The sequence below is a fragment of the Triturus cristatus genome, chromosome 11, assembly GCF_964204655.1.
Source record: "Triturus cristatus chromosome 11, aTriCri1.1, whole genome shotgun sequence".
Lineage (NCBI taxonomy): Eukaryota > Metazoa > Chordata > Amphibia > Caudata > Salamandridae > Triturus > Triturus cristatus.
The window spans coordinates 497111244-497136589 of NC_140594.1; the positions used below are offsets into that span (position 1 = coordinate 497111244).

Genomic DNA, 25346 nt, shown 5'->3' on the forward strand with positions numbered 1-25346 from the left:
GGACCAACAGCAGCCTCCGGGTCTGCCCGCTAATGGATGCGCTGGCTCCCGCGGCCGCACATGAGGGTGCGGGTCGGACGGTAGGCTGGCAGGAGCAGCTGGGGGTGGGCTCCCTGAGCTGCAATTACCCCACCTTTGATAAGGGGTCCGGGTGGGACTGGGCCCCCAACGAGGTTGTGACGCGGTGTGATGCCGCCAGCAGTGCAGCGCGGCTCTCCCCGGAGGAGGGGGAGAGCCGCTGCTCTAATATGCAGGGGTCTGAGGAAAAGTGCACATAATGCCCTGCAGGATCCAGGAAGGCCTACAGAAGAAACCGGCTAGGTGGTGGCGTAGGGTGGCCAGAGGAAGATGGGGTCACCGCAAAAGGCATGCAAAGGTGCAGGGGGAGCTGCAGGAGCAACGCAGACTCCCCCAGCACAAAAGAGGAAAGTCCCTCCCTAATCCTCTGGGGGACTTGCAGGAAACAACCCCTCCAGTTTTCAGCCATACCTCAAAATCAACCTTTGGATGGAACTTTTGTTCCGCAGCTGAGTGTGGGCATTTGAGACTGCGCTAAGGTGTGAAGGGCTGAACTGGGGATGTCCATTTAGTGCTTTATGCACAGTACAGCATATCTTAAATTTGATCTCTTTGCGTATTGGGTGCCAGTGAAGCTGTTGTAGAAGAGGGAGAGATGCTGTTCTGGCAGGAACATTCGAGACAAGGCGGGCTGTGGTGTTTTGGACTACTAGGAGTCTACTCAACGAGGACTCATTTGCTGAGATCAGAAGGGCATTACAGTAGTACAAGTGGATCAACACCAGTGCCTGAAAGAGAGTTTTCCGTGCGGTCAAAGGAAGGAAGGGGAATACCCTCCGTAGAAGGCTTAGCACATGGAAGCAAGAGCATACAGAGGCTAAAACGTGCTCCTTCATTGTCCGTTTCTGGTCAAGCGTATGCCAAGGTTCTTGACCACAGTCTTGGGAACCAGGGTGGCACCTAGATCATCTGGCCACCATTCTGGGGACCACAGCAGGGGTGCATCTCCAAACAGCATAATCTCGGTTTTCCCAGCATTAAGCTGGAGGAACTTATTCCTCATCCACAGATAGCGATCGTGCCTTCCGATAAGGTGGACTGGGCATTGGGGGTATGTTTGTCAAATGAAAGTAGTAGCTGAGTATCATCAGCATATGAAATTGGTGTGAAGACCAGCTTTCTAAGTCATCCAGCTAATGGAGAAATGTAAATTCTGAATAAGGTGGGACTGAGGCAGAGCATTTAGGTACTCCCTTAGTCAGTCCCATGGTCTTCGAACGGAAGGGGCCCAGATTAAAAGTCTTAGTCCGGAGGGAGAAAAAGATCGACATCCACTGAAAGGCGTGTCCTTGGAATCCAATTTTTTTAAGTCTCCGGAGCAGAATCTGGTGGGAGCCGGTGTCGAAGGCTGCCGACAGATCGAGCAGCACTAGTAGTACTGCTTGTCCGTTGTCCAGGGACTGCCTAATGTTGTCTGTAACAGCAATCAATGCCGACTCGGTCCTGTACTTTGGCCTAAATCCACACTGAGATGGATCAAGGCATTCCGTGAATTCAACATGGTCAGATAGATGTTTGTTGAAATGTTTTTCCAATATCTTACACAGGAGAGGTTAAAAGGATATGGGACGATAGTTAGATAGGTCCTCCATGGGGGCCTTGATGTTCTTACGGATGGGAATTATTTGTGCCACCTTCCATTCAGCGGGAAGTTGGTTCTTACTCATCGAGAGATTGAGGATAGAGCAAATTGGGGGGGGGGGATAACTGTTTGGAGAGCAACAAGGAAGTTTTTGCTGGAATAATATCCAAAGGGGAGCCTGATTTGACTGTATTCAACAGTGACTCCATGTTAGCAAGTGTGAGAGGAGGGAAGTTTTCCAACGTGTGCACATTAGTCAGGGCTGAAGGGCAGCAGGATGCATTATCATACTGAAGGTTCCCGACTGTGGTGATTTTATCATAGATCAGCTCAATTTTCTGTGCGAGATGAATAGCTATTTTATCACAGAGTGCTTGGGAGGGAGTTGTTCTCATTTTAAATGCTTGTTGAGATACTGGGGTGGGTCGCCACTGGGATGGTGCCAGTGGCCAGGGCCCTCACTCTAGTTTATGGTCAACCTACTGAATTAGGGGGCAAGATGATGTGCATACATCGGAGTGGTGGTACTAGACCCCAGCTCCCCTGCGGGAGGGTGGGAATGTTATGCAATGTCACGAAGTAATTACAACAGCTTATGTATATTTGCAAATTGTTACATGGTATTGAGTAGTGTGTGTGTTTAATAAATGTACTCTTCCTTTTATAAAGTAAAGTACAGACTGGACAATCAATTATTGAGTGTTATTTCTGCGTACCTGCAAATGGTGATCACCACCTCCCTTGAGTAAGCCTTAGACTGCTCTGCAACGCTACCCTCTGAAAGTCAAGCGCTACAATGGGGTGTTTAATTCCCAGTGAAGAACAAATGTAGACATGTTATTTGTGCAGGCCTCACAGATACCTCGTTTCCCAACAGAGTGGCACAATTTAAACCAAGACATACAGTAAACATTGCTTCAGAACAGGAAAGATGCCAAAATGTAAAATGAGTCATAACATTTTTGTTATGAAAAAATTACCCTTTTTGACGATGGGGCAGCTGTGGACTTTGAGGCAGGGCTCAACCGCCACATAGGGAAATTGACCAAAAACAGACATTTCTGAAAACTAGACACAAAGGGGAGTCCCGGGCAGTGTAAATTTTCAGGATCCCACAAGATTACTTAAACACAATAATCTGCAAATCTCAAACTAAAGCTAGGATCATGCATTTTCCTCACTTCTAGTGGGGCTCAATAAAATTCCTAACACCTAGCATTTCCACACGTCTCCTGATGAAAGACGGTGCCTCACTATGTCCGGTCTTCTTTCCCTTTGATTGATGTGAAAGTGCACTGTGCGTCATATAAAATTGTAAAAAGAAGTCTGAGCTCAAGGAAACCATTTCCCTCATATTGCAACTTTGTTTTAAAAAGAAAATGCCTCAGGTGCTTGCTCCAGAAGGATTTCCTTCCCTAATGTGGTGGACTACTCATTGACATCCACTTCCTTAGTGAGGTAATGCGGTGGACGACAACAGATCGTCCACTGCCTTTAAGAAGCTTAACAGTTCTATACTTTCATTACTGTACTACATTGTGTTACATATGAAACTTAATTTACATTTTTTATAGCATTCATATTAATATGAAGGTAACAGCAGACAGAGTATATGTGGCAATATGGAATTCTCCCGTTCATTTTACAGCAGTTTGTGACATCAACACAGCTGATGTGAGGACACAAGCTCCTTGAAAAAAGAATCAAGCACAAACTCTGAACAGTGCATTCTATGCCCTCATATCAACAATGTGCCCTATCACGTGCGACCACAGAGCTCCAATATTGATGACAGTCTCACCAGAAAGGCATAGTGAACAATAAATGCAGATTTCTAAGGATGGATTCAGAGAAGGAGATACATTCATGAGAATGATAAGTTTTCCAAAGGATACTGCAGTTGATCGAGTGAACGTTGGTCAATGGTGCCTATACTGTTATAGACAAAGGCACTGCTCAGTAGTATTGCCAAAGAAAATATTGAGTTATCGTTATTGGAATTTCCCTGGAAAAGATACAAAATACACGTTTTGTATTCACAATAAAATAACACTTTGATTTTTCATTTGCCAGACCTCCATGGGTGACTTCGGATATAATTTTGTGTCATTGTTGTAGAGACATTACAGAATATTTGTTATAGGGATTAGTTAAGAAACTGTATTTCCAACTATTTGTATTTGCTATACTACAGTTTACTGCTAGTGGAACAAGTAAAGTTATCCATTGACATCAAACAGACAGATAACCATTAAGTATTTCCAATTTAAAAACTGTGGTATGTTGTTTAAAGACAAGGCCATCTCTGATGACTCACCTTCTCCACATCGCCAAGGCCCTCAGTGTCCAGCAGCACTAGGGTATGCTTAGATATCTGGGGGTGTGGTACGCACCACATCCAAATCCCCTTAGTGTGAGACGCGATGGTAGATCCCAAGGAAAAGCCTGGGAAAAAAAATACATTTAAAATTAAAGTGACAATGATACTATTTCAATTTCAAATGTATACATTGCAAATATAGAAACCTCTAGACAAACTAGTCTGTGTATCCAGTCAGTCAAAGCTTTTATTTCGGTAAAATACCATAAAAAGACATAAATAGTAATATACATTAAAACATGATTAAATAGACATTGTATAGAGTGTAATCCATTAAAACATTAAAATTATTACATAAAAAAATTACACAGTGAAGAAACGAGGTTTTTCCACAAAGACAAATTGTTAAAAGTTGTATCCAGGGCCAAAAATGTACTCACTACACCTCAGGGTACTGTGGTGGCAAAGAAGGTAATACTAAAATCAGGGGAAATGAGTGGCAGAAATCATAAATTTGGACCTTGTAAACCACATGGAGAGAAGAAATTTGGCCATTGCAAACACTATCACTGGAGTAGTATCATATTTCAAGATTCTAAACACCTCCTTGTGGTCCCTGAGACCCCTAGACTTGCATAACTGGACGATCCACTTTTTTCTTGCAATGATATATAAAGGGCAGAAAAGGACAACATGCAACTCTGTTTCACAGGTAACAGTACATAAACGACACGTGCTTACGGGATCCGATACATTGGACCATCTATGTGTGAGATCCCTCAGCGGTAGCGAGCCGTGTCTAAACTGGATGTAGAGTTTCTTTGCCAAAGGTGGTTGGATAACGTCCAGGAAAACTTCAAACTGGGGACTAAACTTAGTATCCAGAAAGGTGTCAGTAAGCCTACCCAGAGAGGAGTGGAATAGAATTCCCTTCCGATATGATTTCAAGACCTCCCGCAATGATTTCTTCGAAAGTGCACGGCATGTCTCTTCCGGGGCGGACCATAGGTTCCCCATCCCAATTGAGTAGCAGAGGTTCTTTATATAGGTAAGCCAAGGGATCTTATCCGATTTTCCCCTTGCCAATATATCACCAAGATCATACCTATAGCTTACCAACTCAGGCGTTGACCAAAGACGCCTCCAGAACTGGAGAGGACGGTTCAGGGCAATCTCTTCTATGGGAACCAGACCCAGATCCCATCTCAAAGGAGTTAATGGAGTGCTGACAGGTAGTTTCAGCAGTCTCCTAATAAAAGAATTCTCAATTGAAGAGAGGGAAGCGGGAATGGAATATCCCCATAGTTCAGCGCCATAGAGCGCTCCTCCTCTAGCTTGAGATTTATAAATTTCCATGGGGGGGCCCAAAGGTTTAAAAGAGGTGTTGTTAAACACCTTCAGGATACCCCCCACTGATTGAGCTAGTTTCAAATTGGCCTTCGCCAAATGGGACCCCCAATTCATTTTATCATTAAGGGTCACCCCCAGATACTCAAAAGTGGCAACCCTATCCAGCTCAACATCTCCCAGCTTAGGGTGGGGGCAATTAAATGAATTGGAACCGAAAACCATAAATTTAGTTTTGGATAGATTCAGTTCCAAATCCCTGTTTTTACAGAAGGAGCAGAAGGCCTCTAATGTACGCTGGATGCCCATATAAGATTTAGATAACAAAAGCGTGTCATCCGCGAACATTAGGGCCGGGACCTTACGCCCCGCCAGGACAGGGGAGTCCAAGTTAGCAGTGCACAAGAGATACTCAATCAACCCATTGATAAAAAGGGAGAAAAGAGTGGGGGCCAGGACACAGCCCTGCCTCACACCCTTTTCAACCGGGAATGGCCCAGAAATTTCCCCACATCTCCCATATCTCACCCTTGCATAGGTGCCAGAATGGAGGCGTTTAAATAAGTGGCAAAGGTAGGGGGGAGCACCCATCTCTAACAAAAGGGCCCATAGTTTTTCCCTTTGGACCATATCAAAAGCGGACCGAAGGTCCACAAAAATCAAATAAAGATTACCAGCACCCATGCTGACTGACTTCCAGTAGATCAACAGTAATCTAAATAATTGATCAATGGTAGAAACCTTTGCACGGAACCCCGCCTGGAGGGAGGTTAGAATTTGTTGATCCTCCATCCAGGACTGCAATCTGGTTAAAAGGACTCGGGCAAACAGCTTCTGTAAAACATCAATCAAGCTTATGGGGCGGTAATTAGCTGGATCCAACGGGGAAGATTTTTTATAAATGGGTATAATTTCTGCACCCAACCAGGTCTCCGGGATTCTAAGGCCCTGCAGAATGGCATTAAAATACACACAAATATAAGGGGCCCAGATTTTTACATCACTTCTGTACAGGTCGCCAGGGATCCTGTCAAGCCCCGGGGCTTTCCCTACTGATAGGGAGTTGAGGGCCAATTCTATTTCTGAGAGGGAAAAGGATCAGCTCTCAAGTTCTTCCTGGCCCAACTGGTCCATTGCAATATCATTCCGCGGGGTGCCCGGATCGGGGCCACCCCTGGAATTACTGACCGAAAAGACGGGTTGGAAATGGGCAAGCCAGACCTCCTCGCTAAGATTAGGAATAATTGCAGGGCTGCTGGCTACCGTGCCCGTTCGAACAATGTTCCAAAACGCCCTCGAGTCGCGGTCTGCTAATGCTTGCAATAAATTTTGCCACCTTTGATCCTCCCACTCGGATTTTGCCTCCTTGATCAGATTTTTGTAGGTGGCCCTCGCCGCCCGGATACTAGACTGGGTGCCCTCTTTTACTTCTTTTATCAGGGCAGTCTTAGCCCGCCTACAAGAACCATTAAACCAGTGCTCGGGCCTAAGGGGCCTTGGTTTTGAGGCAGTAGGACTATAAAAGAAGCCAGCCAAGCTGCCAAGGAGATCCTCATGGATGTTCTGGAAATCGAGGAGGCGGGTCTGCGGAATGTCCCCAATGGGGCTCAGAAGGTGGGAGACTGCTTCCAGAGAGCAGGTCACACTGCTGTATATAGCTGCAAGCTTTGGGTCATCGGACGCTACCCTTGCCCACCTAATCCGTCTACCACCTGCCACTAACACCAGATTCTCACTATTTAATGGTGATTGGAGCTTATGGATTCCACTGCCACCGATCTTGTTGACCAATTCCAGTGACAGTAGGTTGTGATCACTATCGACCCGTGGAATAACAGAAAAGGCAGCCAAATGGCCCCAAAATTCCACGTTCACCAAAAGATAGTCGATAGTCGAACAGCTCCCGGGTCTATTAAAAGTAAAAGACCCCGGCACGTCCGGGCGAAGTCTACCATTGCAAGCCCTCAGGGAGTGTGCAATGGTAAGCTTATTGATCTCAAGGGCTAGAGGGGAAAGACGTTTGGCAGGATAAATAATAGGGTCTGGGATTAGATAACTTTCATCCTCGTCACAGGTGGGGGAGGGGATCCCAGGAAGGGGTTCGAAATGACAATTAAGATCTGCACCAATTAGTTTATGGGACGCAGGTGGAAGACAATGTAATACATCTTCCAGGGCGCCCAAAATCGACAGGCCCAACTGTACCGGGTGGGGACGCAGGTAGACATTTATTACTACCAGCGAATAACTAGCAGGGAAAGTGAGTATCAGACACAAAATGTCGGGGGACTTTGAGTCTAATAACTTTACAGAGCAACCCAAGTGTGTTGCAACCCATACTACTAACCCCCCCGAAGGTCTGCCTCTCGCCCCTTGGACTGCTGGGGCCGAAAACGATGCATAGCCCACCCTCCATGGTATGGACCGTAACCATGTTTCTTGGAATATGCAGATGTCGTAATTGTCCATTAGCTCTCCCCACTCGGGGTCAGAGAGTTTGGACTCCAATCCAGCCACATTCCAAGACCCAACTAGAGGTCTTCGAGTGAGTGTGCGGGGAGGGCTAACAGCCAGAGGGAGGGAGGAGGGGGGGCGGTGGGAAGCAGAATGCTCAAGGGGGCCCAACACGGGGCGTCCCTCCATGGCACTGGAGATCAAAGATGAAGAAGGAGTGGGCCCAGGACCACTCTCCATGCCAAGTGCAGCCGAAGGGAGAGCCGTCTCTACACCAGAATTGTCCCTACCCTGATTCCCCCCTGATGGCATATACCTTCCCTTGCTGAGCCTCAGGGGTGATGGTCAGTCCACAGAGTTGAGCACGTCGAAACGGTTTTCAACCGGGATATTAAAGTAAGTGTTGTGAGAGGCCTGATGAAAATACGGTAATTCCACCGGATTCAAAGTATTGGGGATGGAGTAAAAATACCCCAAATGCGATGTGTCAATGGCTCCTGATTTATGGTGCCCACCCTGCTCCAGTATGTGTCCTACTACTCTAGAGTCCCTAAAATTAATCAGGACACAATCCCCACCAATGTCCTTTGGGCGGGTCCCCAGCCAGCTAACCCTCCGAACAAAGAGGATCTCCCCTCTCCCTGCTCCCTCCAATGGTCTATTTTTGGACAACCAGTGGATGACTTTATTTTTTAATTCATAGTAAGATTCCCCCCTACCATTCGTTAGTGGAGGAACTCCAGTGAGCACGGTCACATAGGGTGCTGCCTCAGGGGGAAGCTGTACAAGAGGAAGGGAACCGTCCGGGCTCCGTAGGGCTCGGTTCCCCCCCCCAGGAGGAAGAATCCTATCCCCGTCCGAACTCCGTAGAGCTGAGTCCCTGCAGCTAAGGGACTGTTCCCGTGATGAAACAACAATAGGGGCTCGGGGCAAAGTCGGGGGCATATGGGGACCAGCAGGGAGGGAAGGGGCAGTTGGCTGCGCCAATGGAGGCTGGGCTGAGACCGTAGCAGTATGGTTCGAGGGTGATATTGTCTGGCTTAGGGGGGTAGGGTTGTTAGGCGTTACTTGAATACCAGCACCCTCCGTACTACCCAAGTTATGCAATAGATCATGGTTTATCTGCTTCTTCCCGATACCTTTGGTATTAACTAGAGATACCAACCTGTCAATTTTGGATGACAGGGTTTTTAAAAGGAGGTTTAGGGACTGATCTATGTGTGACTGTAGGTCAGTTAATAAAGTAGTCACCCAGGTCGGAGGAATAGAAGTAGGAGGGTGATGGGTCAAGGCCGAGAGAGCAGGACCGTCTGCAGGGGGGGCTGGTAAAAAACTCCTTTTTCTAGATTTCTGTTTTTTTTTTCTTGGCTTTACCTGCTTCGTGGGGGCCACTATAGAAACGAAAGAAGATGATGATGGGCCAGCTTCCTCTTGTTCAGGCTCATCTATTTGTGCCTGAGCGCACGGTAGTTGGGTAAACGAGGGCAACATAGATGACATAGCATCAGGATCCACCTGGTATGAAGATAAATCAGCCAATCCATCAGAAGGGGGGGCCATATTAAATGCCGGGGTAATCGACAGCCGTCTTTCGGTGTTCTCAATGGCTGTAGCCACCACCCCAATTGTCTTCTGCAGCATTTTATCTATCGCTGTGAGACTGGGGATCTGCGGATTGGAATTGGCTAGCTGTCTAGTCATAGGGCGACTTGCTGTAGGTTTAGAATGTTTCCCCATGATTCCAATGAAACCAAACAGCTAGTGTGTTGCAATAAGGAACCCCTAACACAAATACCTAAAATCCAAACAGTATAAGATAAAAGAAACACACTCTATGCACGGCATAAGACTGACAGATACAAAATAAAAATGTCATTGACCAATGAAGGTTAGTCCAGACTGACCCGAAAACCACAGCTAAGAGGTGCGGCCCAGCCCGGCCTCCTTTGGCCCCTGACGGCCACAGACGGCCCGCCCTTTGCCCGGGCTTAGCCCGGCGCTGCCCGCGCGCGTCCCGCGACGCGGGGGCTGAGTTCAAATTTAAGCGCCTCCGTGCGCGATTCTGACGAAAGCGGACTTCCGCCGCTGAGGCTCCTGGGGGCTGTAGTCCCTCCTACGCTCTGCGGCCGCGGTGAGATGTGAGTGCGGCGGCGGCAGGAGGGCTGCGTAGGTGGCCAGCAACAGCACCGGGACCAGGTAAGGAAAGAATCACAGGTAGTTGCAGGATACCGCTATGTTCTGAGGACGCCCGCTCTGCCGGGGCTGAGTTCAAATTTAAGCGCCTCCGTGCGCGAATTTGACGAAAGCGGACTTCCGCCGCTGAGGCTCCTGGGGGCTGTAGTCCCTCCTACGCTCTGCGGCCGCGGTGAGATGTGAGTGCGGCGGCGGCAGGAGGGCTGCGTAGGTGGCCAGCAACAGCACCGGGACCAGGTAAGGAAAGAATCACAGGTAGTTGCAGGATACCGCTATGTTCTGAGGACGCCCGCTCTGCCGGGGCTGAGTTCAAATTTAAGCGCCTCCGTGCGCGATTCTGACGAAAGCGGACTTCCGCCTCTGAGGCTCCTGGGGGCTGTAGTCCCTCCTACGCTCTGCGGCCGCGGTGAGATGTGAGTGCGGCGGCGGCAGGAGGGCTGCGTAAGTGGCCAGCAACAGCACCGGGACCAGGTAAGGAAAGAATCACAGGTAGTTGCAGGATACCGCTATGTTCTGAGGACGCCCGCTCTGCCGGGGCTGAGTTCAAATTTAAGCGCCTCCGTGCGCGAATTTGACGAAAGCGGACTTCCGCCGCTGAGGCTCCTGGGGGCTGTAGTCCCTCCTACGCTCTGCGGCCGCGGTGAGATGTGAGTGCGGCGGCGGCAGGAGGGCTGCGTAGGTGGCCAGCAACAGCACCGGGACCAGGTAAGGAAAGAATCACAGGTAGTTGCAGGATACCGCTATGTTCTGAGGACGCCCGCTCTGCCGGGGCTGAGTTCAAATTTAAGCGCCTCCGTGCGCGAATTTGACGAAAGCGGACTTCCGCCGCTGAGGCTCCTGGGGGCTGTAGTCCCTCCTACGCTCTGCGGCCGCGGTGAGATGTGAGTGCGGCGGCGGCAGGAGGGCTGCGTAGGTGGCCAGCAACAGCACCGGGACCAGGTAAGGAAAGAATCACAGGTAGTTGCAGGATACCGCTATGTTCTGAGGACGCCCGCTCTGCCGGGGCTGAGTTCAAATTTAAGCGCCTCCGTGCGCGATTCTGACGAAAGCGGACTTCCGCCTCTGAGGCTCCTGGGGGCTGTAGTCCCTCCTACGCTCTGCGGCCGCGGTGAGATGTGAGTGCGGCGGCGGCAGGAGGGCTGCGTAAGTGGCCAGCAACAGCACCGGGACCAGGTAAGGAAAGAATCACAGGTAGTTGCAGGATACCGCTATGTTCTGAGGACGCCCGCTCTGCCGGGGCTGAGTTCAAATTTAAGCGCCTCCGTGCGCGATTCTGACGAAAGCGGACTTCCGCCGCTGAGGCTCCTGGGGGCTGTAGTCCCTCCTACGCTCTGCGGCCGCGGTGAGATGTGAGTGCGGCGGCGGCAGGAGGGCTGCGTAGGTGGCCAGCAATAGCACCGGGACCAGGTAAGGAAAGAATCACAGGTAGTTGCAGGATACCGCTATGTTCTGAGGACGCCCGCTCTGCCGGGGCTGAGTTCAAATTTAAGCGCCTCCGTGCGCGATTCTGACGAAAGCGGACTTCCGCCGCTGAGGCTCCTGGGGGCTGTAGTCCCTCCTACGCTCTGCGGCCGCGGTGAGATGTGAGTGCGGCGGCGGCAGGAGGGCTGCGTAGGTGGCCAGCAACAGCACCGGGACCAGGTAAGGAAAGAATCACAGGTAGTTGCAGGATACCGCTATGTTCTGAGGACGTTAAGTGGTGCTCATGTAAATTGCTTCAATGGCTTTGGGTGGTGTTCACCCTATAGAAAAACCATTCATCAGTGCAGGCTCCCTAGATGGCACACCAGTGACTGGATTTCAAACTTTCGCAAAAAATATAAATCCACGGTTGGCCCACACACCAACAAATTCCGCTAGATAATTTTTAAAAACTGTCATCTCTATACACAACTGGAATATCCTTTAGAACAACAATTGTTCGCTATGAAAAAGAACAAAAATATGGGACAAAGAATAATTTGGGCAGATTTAACACCTATCACCAAGAAAAAAGACTTAAGGACACAATGGAATATGAGACCCATAGAGGGCCACCATAAATGCGGTAACTGTTCAGCTTACGAAAATACCATTGAAGGCTATGAGTTCACACATGATTTCATAAAATAGACCCACAAAGAGTTCTATAACTGTAAAAACAAAAATACAGTTTATGCAATTCAGTGTCCCTGCCCTAAATTATATATAGGGAAAACGAACCAACAAATCAATCAAAGGATTGTTCAACACCACTCAAGGATAAAGAAGCAGGTCCTGACAGCACTGCTGGTATCACACTTTATTGAAAAGAAGCACACGGAAAAAGAATTTGTTTGGACAGTGCTATCAGCATTAAAACAACCAACACGAGGTGGCAATGTAGAATCAATACTTCTGAAAAAAGAGGCATATTTAATCTTGAAATCCAATTGTAAACAGAGAGGATTAAATGAAATGTCGGAATTAAATAAAGTCACAAACTAACGTTTCGCAAATCATTTTCGGATCCCACAACCAAAATGGGCAGCACGTAGCAATCAAGGCCAAGCCAAATCACAATTAATATTCATCCTCAAATGAATCAAGCTTAGCACTGGCGTAGCTAGGGGGGGGCGGTGGGGGCGGTCCGCCCCAGGCGGCACTATTTTCGGGGCGGCGGCCGCGCGGCACTGGTGGCCCATTGCGGAGGCCTTTATAATTTATTTGGTGACACTTAATGACACTACTGTCAGTCATTTTTTCAGTAGTGTCAGAGTCCCCAAATAAATTATAAAGGTTGCCGCAAAGGGCCACCAGTGCAGCGCACGCGGCTCCGTTTGAAGCACAAGTGCCCCTGATTGCAACTGCAAGTGCAATTGCTTCCTGCAGCGCACGCATCACCACCTAGCGTGGTGGTGTGGTGCGCGACCGGACCGAGGTCAGAGGGGAAAGACTCCATTCAGCCAATGAGCTGTCTCAGCTCAGAGATCCAGCCGACGAGCCCTCCCCTTCGTAGTGTGCAGGCAATCGAACGGAGGCCAGGGCTGGCAGATTGAGTGTGCGCAGAGGCGTAGCTAGAGCTTGTGGCGCCCGGGGCTATCCCTCAGGTTGCCGCCCCTAGGGGGAGGAGGGGTGCTGGGGAAAAATGCAGGCGAGCACTTGAAAGAGGTCCGAGAGACACGTAGTATCGCCGCTAATACTTATCTTCATCATGCAAGTTACATGCACATACATGACACGGTCCAAGGCTACACAGTTGAATATACCAGTGACCAGCAGTACAAAGGAGAACACACAGACTGAATGATCTATCTGGGGACTCAGAAAAACCGCATGTGACATCCATCAGAGAGCTGTGTGAACGATTACCTGGTAATTCCCTCAGCACAATGCAAACATGCACATACATGACACTTTTCAGGGATCCATCATCTACAGCTGACATTAAATGACCAAACATCTTGGTTCCCCTATTAAAGCAGTGGGGACATGCACAAACGCGATGTGCTCTGACTTGAGGTACAATAATGCAATGACGAACTCAGAACAGCATGAACTACTGAGGGGAGGTGGGGGCGAGGTGGTACACATAAAGCCTGGCCTTAGAACAGAGTCACACCAGTCTCAATAGTCAGACCCACACCATTGCAGCCAGAGAGTTTCTGCCGAACTCCTAGTGCCTACTGTTTGGTGCCAATCTAAGTTGGAGTGTGTGCAACAGCTAAGTTCAATTCAAGTCAAGGGAGATTTCTAAGATCTCACTATCTTGTCACCAACCTAACACCAGCCTGCATTAATTGAGTCACACTGGTGGCACCACAGCAGCAGGCCACTATAGCAACAACAAGGTACGACCCTGCAGGGTTACAGCATCACCATCCACCAAAGCATCCATGCCTATCAACAGTGCCAGCTTCTTAACTGATGTGTTCTCATTCCTTGGGAATCCCAGGCCCGCCAACTTGCCTTACCAGCACTGCCTCATTGCTACAGGACCTCAGCAGTATGGCCTTACCACAGAAGGGCCTTATCAGTGTTGAGGTACGCATGATCTTCCTCCACTAATGCCTTATCTGTGCTTTCAGATTCCAGGTATCATTAGCTTTCTCCAACAATGCATTATCAATGCCACAATAAATGCTTTGCTACTAAAATCTCCACACTGTTGCTTCCCCAAAATTTTCAGATTTTACACTCATGACAGTGACATGTCTTATAAATAAAAGGATGTTTGTGGGATTACCGATCCATATCATGGTAAATCTCGAAAATGCTTTAATGGTAAAGAAAACTAGAAAATAGCATACAGGGACCCATGTTAATGGATGCTTGTATCCTTTCAGGCGCCAACCATCACGTGTGGTATTGAGGGGCAAAACTGCCATTTGCATAATTTTCAACACACTTGCCGGGTGGACGTACCTGTCTGCTCCTCTCCTTTCTTTCCTGTCTTCACACGTTCCAAACAAACAACTGTGGAGATACCTGTGATGCACTGTAGAAGTTCCTCTCGGGTTGGCTCTGGTCCTCCACTGGCCCCTGGGACGTACCCACAAGCAACCACAACAAACACGGTACGTCGGGGCGGCAATAATCAGAGAAAAATTCAAAGCCTGCTGTACCAATACAGACCCTTGCGCGCCTACATCAGTGTTGCCAGATTTTTTCACAACTTTCAAGCCAAAAAGCAACAAAAAAGTAGCCTAAAATAGCCCAATGTTGCCACTCCATTAACTTACATGTAGCCTGTCTACAACATTACAAAAATATACTTCTATTTCAAGGATATGTTTAGTACCCACATTAATCAGATTACCTATATTTTGTACACTAAAATCAAAGTTGGTCTGTCAGGAAAACTGTCACTCACTTGATATCGCATGGTGTGGAGAAAGCTGCCCAAAAATGTTCTTGGTCCAATTTTGAGGACTGCAACTGCGGAAACGTTCTACTTGGGAAAGGTGCTCTTCAGCATGAAGTTCCTTTTGCATACTCATGTCAGGCCCCTCAGAGTAATGGCAATATAGGCCAATGCTCCATGTTTTTTCACACTTGTTTGAATGCTCCAAGAGCAATGCTGAACATCTCTTTATATACGCAAATTACATATGTTACGTACTTTTTGGTACTCATCTGAAGAGAGCGGTCCATGGCATGGGGTGCAGAGCTTGCTGCTTGATGTTCCCATGAGCTAATACCCGATAAAGTGCAAGTGCATTCTGAAGACTCAGAAGAATCTCCATCTCCTGTTCTTTGCCAGGCAACAGTATGGTGGATCCTCGTTCAGCCAGAGGAAAGTAAATGTTTACTGCCTTAAAGACGTATACTATCATAAATGCAGTAGGTGCAGTGCCAGCTGGGTCCTTGGGTGTGAGAGGCCTACTTCCCTCCAATTAGGGGTGAGAAGCCTTTCCTCCATTAGTGCGCCCATCTCAACGGCCACAGTGGTTGCAAGAACCTACCTATCTTATGACCCTTCTGCTTACAGGAAAGGGTGTTTTAACCCACAAACTCACCACAATGTGAAAGGAACACGATTTTTAAAGTGTGCCAAGCTTAATACAAAACATAAACCTCAAATGAAGGTCTGCGTGCATTACAAACCTGCCAAATAAGCTAGGAACTACAAAGACACCAACAATGAAGTATGGACGAATTACACTTGGACATTCACATTGCCAATAGCACCACCTCCAACAAATATGAGAACAATTGAATTCCAATGCTTGTTTCACACAGCTAGCTTGGTTCTGTGTGTGAGGCAACATGAAGTATTGTGGCCTGATCAAAGAAAAATGGTACGAAGGCAAAGAAAAATGGTACGAAGGTGCCTGCAGGCGATTCATAGCTGCCAAGGTTTCAGATTGCTTAAGTGTGACATTTTCACATTTTTTGTGTAATTATGAGTGACATTCAACGACTACGAGTGACACTTTCTCAGGAACAAAAATCAAGTAAAGAAGATGAGGAAACATATAAACATCAGAAATTACAGCCATTCCAGCAACAAGAAACTCTATGAAGATCTTAAAACTATTTCAAAGCACCAGAAATGGAAGGACACTATCCGATATGGAAAATAAACTGCATAGTTGCCACGTTTTAAGAGTGCGTAGGTGAGCCATTTTCAAAGTTTCAGATTATTTATGAATGACATTCAACTACTAATGGTATGACCCTAAGAGTGACAAGGCAAACTCAAGAAATTAAGTACATGGAAACAGATAAAACAAAAGAAATTACAAGGCCAAACTATAAAAAGAACTGCTGCAGAGCACCTGATCCTACTGTAAAATGATCGTATGCCCACAATCTACTCACATTGTACACGATTTTACTCTTGTGATCACTACTACTGCTTGCGAAACCACAGACAAATTGCACGAACACCGTGACAGGAAGCTAGTCGAGTATTTCATATGATTTTGCTTTGACCCTGCCAGCGTAGCAGCAATGTGTTTATGGGGGCCCAGCAGGATTTGTTTTAAAATAACCTGATCTGTCTGGTGCTAGTCACGCGCTGACCAGTGACAGAACCAGGCAGGCTGCTGAGGCATGAGTGCATCAAAAGGAGCCTGCCCTGCCAATAAACGAGTATTTCATACCGTGTGGGGTGCCTAAGTCTGCTTTTCATAATCATCAATGTTATTGTTGAGTGTGACTGATGTGAACACATCTGTCACCCCAGCATCCTTCTGTACTTATACCCTCCTTGCCCTGTATTTTAATCACAACGTCCTGTGTTCCACTCTGTGTGCTCATCTGCCCCCTCACCCCTCTAGTCATCCCTCTTTTTGCACTGTGTTTTCATCACCCTTTTCTGTCCCCAGTGTTGCTCTGTGTGCTCATCTGCCACTCCTCGCCCCCCCTATTACCCTCTGTTCTCATCCTTTTCCTTGCCTGGTGTTATCTCGCCCTTTTTTGCCCCCTGTGCTCCACTTCCCAGTGCACACATCTGACACCCTCTGTTCTCACCCCCTCCTTGCCCTGTGTTTTCATCACCCCTTCCTGTCCGCGGTTTTCCACTCTGCGCATATCTGCCACTCCTCGCTGCCCCCTGCGCCCCTCTGCTCTCATCTCTCTCCTTGTCCAGTGTTTATCACCACTTCCTGACTCCTGTTTTCCACTCTACGCTCATCTGCCACTCCGCACTGCCCTCTGCACCCCTCTGTTCTCACCACTCTCCTTGCCATGTATTTTCATCACCCCTTCCTGCCCCGTGTTCCACTCCCTTTGCTCCTCTGACACCCCAGTCATCCCTCTTATTGCCCAGTGTGCTCATCACCCCTCTTTCCCAACTACACTAAGCCCTACAGCTGGAATCTCCGACGTCACCATACCTGCTGCTGCTGCATGCGAATGGAGGCGGGCCGTAATGTGCCTGACACGCCCATCATTGAACTGACCTGACCCTGGATTGGGTCAAACAACTCCAAGGCCGGTCGGAACATTACTGGGGGCAGGTGAAAGGTCACTGCAGATATTGCAGGAGCCTAAATGGAAAGAAACTTCCCGCCCGCATAGATTTATTGCCCTGGCGGTGTTACTTGTGGGCAGGGGCCGCAGGGCATAGAGCCACAGACGCACCTAATTTAGGAAAGAGGTCTGGGATCAGAGGCGCAACTAGAGCCAAATTTCGGGGGGGGCTGAGCAAAAATTTCGGGGGGGGCTGAACTTTAAGCAATAGGCAGAGTGGAGCTGCAGGGGCTCTTAGAAGGGGTGAAACAACAGCGATGCAAATGGTCTTTTAAAGACCCGTGAAGTGCTCGGGTGCGGCTGCTTTTTTGCCCGGGCTGCCACACACGACGGGGGGGGGGCTGAAGCCCTTTGAGTCCAATGGGTGTTGCGCGCCTGTCTGGGATGCATGAAAGGCATATATGCTGCAGCGCGGCGGAGCCACAGGCGCCGCACAAAGTTTTGAATCCGCCGCACACTCAATCTGCCAGCCCTGGCCTCCGTTCGATTGCCTGCACACTACGAAGGGGAGGGCTCGTCGGCTGGATCTCTGAGCTGAGACAGCTCATTGGCTGAATGGAGTCTTTCCCCTCTGACCTCGGTCCGGTCGCGCACCACACCACCACGCTAGGTGGTGATGCGTGCGCTGCAGGAAGCAATTGCACTTGCAGTTGCAATCAGGGGCACTTGTGCTTCAAACGGAGCCGCGTGCGCTGCACTAGTGGCCCTTTGCGGCAACCTTTATAATTTATTTGGGGACTCTGACACTACTGAAAAAATGACTGACAGTAGTGTCATTAAGTGTCACCAAATAAATTATAAAGGCCTCCGCAATGGGCCACCAGTGCCGCGCGGCCGCCGCCCCGAAAATAGTGCCGCCTGGGGCGGACCGCCCCCACCGCCCCCCCCTAGCTACGCCAGTGAGTGTGCGGCGGATTCAAAACTTTGTGCGGCGCCTGTGGCTCCGCCGCGCTGCAGCATATATGCCTTTCATGCATCCCAGACAGGCGCGCAACACCCATTGGACTCAAAGGGCTTCAGCCCCCCCCCGTCGTGTGTGGCAGCCCGGGATGAGACACCTTCCCGGGCAAAAAAGCAGCCGCACCCGAGCACTTCACGGGTCTTTAAAAGACCATTTGCATCGCTGTTGTTTCACCCCTTCTAAGAGCCCCTCCAGCTCCACTCTGCCTATTGCTTAAAGTTCAGCCCCCCCCGAAATTTTTGCTCAGCCCCCCCCGAAATTTGGCTCTAGTTGCGCCTCTGATCCCAGACCTCTTTCCTAAATTAGGTGCGTCTGTGGCTCTATGCCCTGCGGCCCCTGCCCACAAGTAACACCGCCAGGGCAATAAATCTATGCGGGCGGGAAGTTTCTTTCCATTTAGGCTCCTGCAATATCTGCAGTGACCTTTCACCTGCCCCCAGTAATGTTCCGACCGGCCTTGGAGTTGTTTGACCCAATCCAGGGTCAGGTCAGTTCAATGATGGGCGTGTCAGGCACATTACGGCCCGCCTCCATTCGCATGCAGCAGCAGCAGGTATGGTGACGTCGGAGATTCCAGCTGTAGGGCTTAGTGTAGTTGGGAAAGAGGGGTGATGAGCACACTGGGCAATAAGAGGGATGACTGGGGTGTCAGAGGAGCAAAGGGAGTGGAACACGGGGCAGGAAGGGGTGATGAAAATACATGGCAAGGAGAGTGGTGAGAACAGAGGGGTGCAGAGGGCAGTGCGGAGTGGCAGATGAGCGTAGAGTGGAAAACAGGAGTCAGGAAGTGGTGATAAACACTGGACAAGGAGAGAGATGAGAGCAGAGGGGCGCAGGGGGCAGCGAGGAGTGGCAGATATGCGCAGAGTGGAAAACCGCGGACAGGAAGGGGTGATTAAAACACAGGGCAAGGAGGGGGTGAGAACAGAGGGTGTCAGATGTGTGCACTGGGAAGTGGAGCACAGGGGGCAAAAAAGGGCGAGATAACACCAGGCAAGGAAAAGGATGAGAACAGAGGGTAATAGGGGGGGCGAGGAGTGGCAGATGAGCACACAGAGCAACACTGGGGACAGAAAAGGGTGATGAAAACACAGTGCAAAAAGAGGGATGACTAGAGGGGTGAGGGGGCAGATGAGCACACAGAGTGGAACACAGGACATTGTGATTAAAATACAGGGCAAGGAGGGTATAAGTACAGAAGGATGCTGGGGTGACAGATGTGTTCACATCAGTCACACTCAACAATAACATTGATGATTATGAAAAGCAGACTTAGGCACCCCACACGGTATGAAATACTCGTTTATTGGCAGGGCAGGCTCCTTTTGATGCACTCATGCCTCAGCAGCCTGCCTGGTTCTGTCACTGGTCAGCACGTGACTAGCACCAGACAGATCAGGTTATTTTAAAACAAATCCTGCTGGGCCCCCATAAACACATTGCTGCTACGCTGGCAGGGTCAAGGCAAAATCATATGAAATACTCGACTAGCTTCCTGTCACGGTGTTCGTGCAATTTGTCTGTGGTTTCGCAAGCAGTAGTAGTGATCACAAGAGTAAAATCGTGTACAATGTGAGTAGATTGTGGGCATACGATCATTTTACAGTAGGATCAGGTGCTCTGCAGCAGTTCTTTTTATAGTTTGGCCTTGTAATTTCTTTTGTTTTATCTGTTTCCATGTACTTAATTTCTTGAGTTTGCCTTGTCACTCTTAGGGTCATACCATTAGTAGTTGAATGTCATTCATAAGTAATCTGAAACTTTGAAAATGGCTCACCTACGCACTCTTAAAACGTGGCAACTATGCAGTTTATTTTCCATATCGGATAGTGTCCTTCCATTTCTGGTGCTTTGAAATAGTTTTAAGATCTTCATAGAGTTTCTTGTTGCTGGAATGGCTGTAATTTCTGATGTTTATATGTTTCCTCATCTTCTTTACTTGATTTTTGTTCCTGAGAAAGTGTCACTCGTAGTCGTTGAATGTCACTCATAATTACACAAAAAATGTGAAAATGTCACACTTAAGCAATCTGAAACCTTGGCAGCTATGAATCGCCTGCAGGCACCTTCGTACCATTTTTCTTTGCCTTCGTACCATTTTTCTTTGATCAGGCCACAATACTTCATGTTGCCTCACACACAGAACCAAGCTAGCTGTGTGAAACAAGCATTGGAATTCAATTGTTCTCATATTTGTTGGAGGTGGTGCTATTGGCAATGTGAATGTCCAAGTGTAATTCGTCCATACTTCATTGTTGGTGTCTTTGTAGTTCCTAGCTTATTTGGCAGGTTTGTAATGCACGCAGACCTTCATTTGAGGTTTATGTTTTGTATTAAGCTTGGCACACTTTAAAAATCGTGTTCCTTTCACATTGTGGTGAGTTTGTGGGTTAAAACACCCTTTCCTGTAAGCAGAAGGGTCATAAGATAGGTAGGTTCTTGCAACCACTGTGGCCGTTGAGATGGGCGCACTAATGGAGGAAAGGCTTCTCACCCCTAATTGGAGGGAAGTAGGCCTCTCACACCCAAGGACCCCGCTGACACTGCACCTACTGCATTTATGATAGTATACGTCTTTAAGGCAGTAAACATTTACTTTCCTCTGGCTGAACGAGGATCCACCATACTGTTGCCTGGCAAAGAACAGGAGATGGAGATTCTTCTGAGTCTTCAGAATGCACTTGCACTTTATCGGGTATTAGCTCATGGGAACATCAAGCAGCAAGCTCTGCACCCCATGCCATGGACCGCTCTCTTCAGATGAGTACCAAAAAGTACGTAACATATGTAATTTGCGTATATGAAGAGATGTTCAGCATTGCTCTTGGAGCATTCAAACAAGTGTGAAAAAACATGGAGCATTGGCCTATATTGCCATTACTCTGAGGGGCCTGACATGAGTATGCAAAAGGAACTTCATGCTGAAGAGCACCTTTCCCAAGAAGAACGTTTCCGCAGTTGCAGTCCTCAAAATTGGACCAAGAACATTTTTGGGCAGCTTTCTCCACACCATGCGATATCAAGTGAGTGACAGTTTTCCTGACAGACCAACTTTGATTTTAGTGTACAAAATATAGGTAATCTGATTAATGTGGGTACTAAACATATCCTTGAAATAGAAGTATATTTTTGTAATGTTGTAGACAGGCTACATGTAAGTTAATGGAGTGGCAACATTGGGCTATTTTAGGCTACTTTTTTGTTGCTTTTTGGCTTGAAAGTTGTGAAAAAATCTGGCAACACTGATGTAGGCGCGCAAGGGTCTGTATTGGTACAGCAGGCTTTGAATTTTTCTCTGATTATTGCCGCCCCGACGTACCGTGTTTGTTGTGGTTGCTTGTGGGTACGTCCCAGGGGCCAGTGGAGGACCAGAGCCAACCCGAGAGGAACTTCTACAGTGCATCACAGGTATCTCCACAGTTGTTTGTTTGGAACGTGTGAAGACAGGAAAGAAAGGAGAGGAGCAGACAGGTACGTCCACCCGGCAAGTGTGTTGAAAATTATGCAAATGGCAGTTTTGCCCCTCAATACCACACGTGATGGTTGGCGCCTGAAAGGATACAAGCATCCATTAACATGGGTCCCTGTATGCTATTTTCTAGTTTTCTTTACCATTAAAGCATTTTCGAGATTTACCATGATATGGATCGGTAATCCCACAAACATCCTTTTATTTTTAAGACATGTCACTGTCATGAGTGTAAAATCTGAAAATTTTGGGGAAGCAACAGTGTGGAGATTTTAGTAGCAAAGCATTTATTGTGGCATTGATAATGCATTGTTGGAGAAAGCTAATGATACCTGGAATCTGAAAGCACAGATAAGGCATTAGTGGAGGAAGATCATGCGTACCTCAACACTGATAAGGCCCTTCTGTGGTAAGGCCATACTGCTGAGGTCCTGTAGCAATGAGGCAGTGCTGGTAAGGCAAGTTGGCGGGCCTGGGATTCCCAAGGAATGAGAACACATCAGTTAAGAAGCTGGCACTGTTGATAGGCATGGATGCTTTGGTGGATGGTGATGCTGTAACCCTGCAGGGTCGTACCTTGTTGTTGCTATAGTGGCCTGCTGCTGTGGTGCCACCAGTGTGACTCAATTAATGCAGGCTGGTGTTAGGTTGGTGACAAGATAGTGAGATCTTAGAAATCTCCCTTGACTTGAATTGAACTTAGCTGTTGCACACACTCCAACTTAGATTGGCACCAAACAGTAGGCACTAGGAGTTCGGCAGAAACTCTCTGGCTGCAATGGTGTGGGTCTGACTATTGAGACTGGTGTGACTCTGTTCTAAGGCCAGGCTTTATGTGTACCACCTCGCCCCCACCTCCCCTCAGTAGTTCATGCTGTTCTGAGTTCGTCATTGCATTATTGTACCTCAAGTCAGAGCACATCGCGTTTGTGCATGTCCCCACTGCTTTAATAGGGGAACCAAGATGTTTGGTCATTTAATGTCAGCTGTAGATGATGGATCCCTGAAAAGTGTCATGTATGTGCATGTTTGCATTGTGCTGAGGGAATTACCAGGTAATCGTTCACACAGCTCTCTGATGGATGTCACATGCGGTTTTTCTGAGTCCCCAGATAGATCATTCAGTCTGTGTGTTCTCCTTTGTACTGCTGGTCACTGGTATATTCAACTGTGTAGCCTTGGACCGTGTCATGTATGTGCATGTAACTTGCATGATGAAGATAAGTATTAGCGGCGATACTACGTGTCTCTCGGACCTCTTTCAAGTGCTCGCCTGCATTTTTCCCCAGCACCCCTCCTCCCCCTAGGGGCGGCAACCTGAGGGATAGCCCCGGGCGCCACAAGCTCTAGCTACGCCTCTGAAGCTTAGCAACCATAAACGCAGTAAAACTCCAAAGTGGCGGGCAGGAACTACATCTCCCAGAAACCAACATACACATCACTTCCTGTTTCAAGACGAAAAAAAAGCGCTGACAACTGGAATAGTACCCTTGCAAAAACAAGCGATCAGCCAGAAGCAATGAGAGCATGCTACAGAAGACACCTGAAACATTTAGTGCAGACTTCCTAAATAAGTGCAAATCAAAATCATTTGAACATTCGCAGCCAAAGACAACTGGCAGTACAAACGACAGTCCATTTCTCCCGCTTTAGACTCGAACGTCGAGCAAGATTGAAATCGTAGAGAACAGCCTTCGAGTTCAGGACACAATGTGACAACGTTAGGTAAGTCTCTCCGTATTGAATTAAAAATATAGAATGTGTTAAGAAAAAGATGGAGACGCTGTGATACAATGTTTCTTCTTCTTCCTCCACCTTTTAAACTCCACAGAATGGACTCAAATTAACGCGCAATTAACGAACCGGCATTTCTCCTTTAAAATTAACACGGAGACCCCCAGAGGCACGCTGATCCTTAAAACACTATAAAAGTAAGCAAAATAGAGAGTCTATTTGACTGATAAGTTATAAATATTGAAAACATTTTTGAATTGTAAAACACTGCATGTTCACTTCCTTAGATCGCCTCTAGATCCTGCATGGAACTAGTGAAATGTAATTCAACACGCAGTCAGGAAGATCGACCACGAAAATAATTCAGGTACAATATAAACAATTAAGATCTCCACCACTTAGCTAAAGGGAAGGGGCATAAGAAACTGAATATTCTATTTTATTCTTTTTTATTAATTACAGATAACACCATGTTACTGCCCTGAAGAAAATCCCTTGAGCATAGCAGGGATTAGAAACGTGTTGGCATCTTGTTTTAATCCATGAGGGAAACTAATTAAATTGGTAAAGATCCTGTAAAGGAAATTCGAACATTGATTTACCCCCACAGTCCCCCAAACCCTTGTCCCCATGGAGAGCATCTCTCAAAAAGAAAACAGTGATAGGGTTTGATAAGAGTGCTCGTCAGTTGATTTCATGAATAAATCGCATACTGGTGTAATTCTATACAAGGTTTGATTGTATAGATATAGAACTCATAGGTGATGTTTTGTGTAGTACTGTATAGACATATGATTCATGTACTGTCTTGTGTTTATAATTTTCAATGAATGTTTTGTATTTTGCATTACTTGGGAATGAATTGTGTATTCTCGATTCTCAGACATGATGACGTTGTTTAAAAAAGATTCTCATAACAGGTAAATCATGGCGAAATGATTAGCCAAGGTCATAGGAATATAAATATTGGTCCTTAGTCTGCTAAAATAATAAAGCAGCTTTACAAAAACGGCAGCCAGGCTCTTTTGTTTCAAATATTTCAAGTACGCCCCACCTGCCCCCTATATAGGGTGTACCCCCTCCATTTGCATCACAAACCTAGTTGGAGGCATATGTGTCTAATCCATGCAAGATATTAACTTCCTGCAGATTAATGAACAACATAACAATGCACCAAAATGTACATCATCTTAGGACCTCATTAAGAGTCTGGTGGAGGGTTGCTCTGTCTCAAATATGACAGATGCCCCATCCTCCTTATTACAAGTGCCTACAGATATCCATCATATTTTCTCAACTCTAAATAGGGCCCTGGTGACACAGCTGTCAATTAAAATGAACTGCTTTATTTTTTCAGCAAAGAAAGTGGATCTTTCATCTTTAGCCAGAAAAGGCAAAAAAATGCTTCAAAAGAAAGAGCATTTATTAAATCAAATGTATTTTTTCCTTAAGGGTGAGTGTGCACATCATCAATTGCCTATAAGGATGTACAACTACCCAGATGCTAAGTGAGTAACATTCACAGCCTTCACAAACTATACCCTACACCTTTACTCTAACTGAATCTTTTGTGTCTTCATCAATTGGATATGAATAAAATGTCCTGAAGCTCCACATTATGCCGATTCTAATATCTTCTTTGATTTCCATTTGCTCTCATGGTCTATGACATGGGAACATGTATCTGCACACTGCTTCAAAAGACAAGACTACAATCCTTTATTGGCTCAGTGGCTTCTCCCTTCCATTGAGCCCTCCATTTCCCACTAGC

At 47.4% G+C, this 25346-nt stretch overlaps 1 protein-coding gene across 4 annotated transcripts in view; it reads right to left on the reverse strand.

Annotated features, from left to right (window-relative positions):
• The window catches only part of LOC146784474 (guanylate-binding protein 7-like), a 622481-nt gene that overhangs the window by 382505 nt on the left and 214630 nt on the right, over positions 1–25346 (reverse strand). For all 4 annotated transcript variants that reach the window (XM_085633263.1, XM_085633261.1, XM_085633262.1 and 1 more), the window contains 2 exons: positions 3978–4105; positions 3556–3665 (listed from right to left, as the gene is read on the reverse strand). In XM_085633263.1, coding sequence (XP_085489389.1) covers positions 3556–3665; positions 3978–4105 — 238 coding nt within the window. The remainder of the gene's footprint in view (positions 1–3555; positions 3666–3977; positions 4106–25346) is intronic.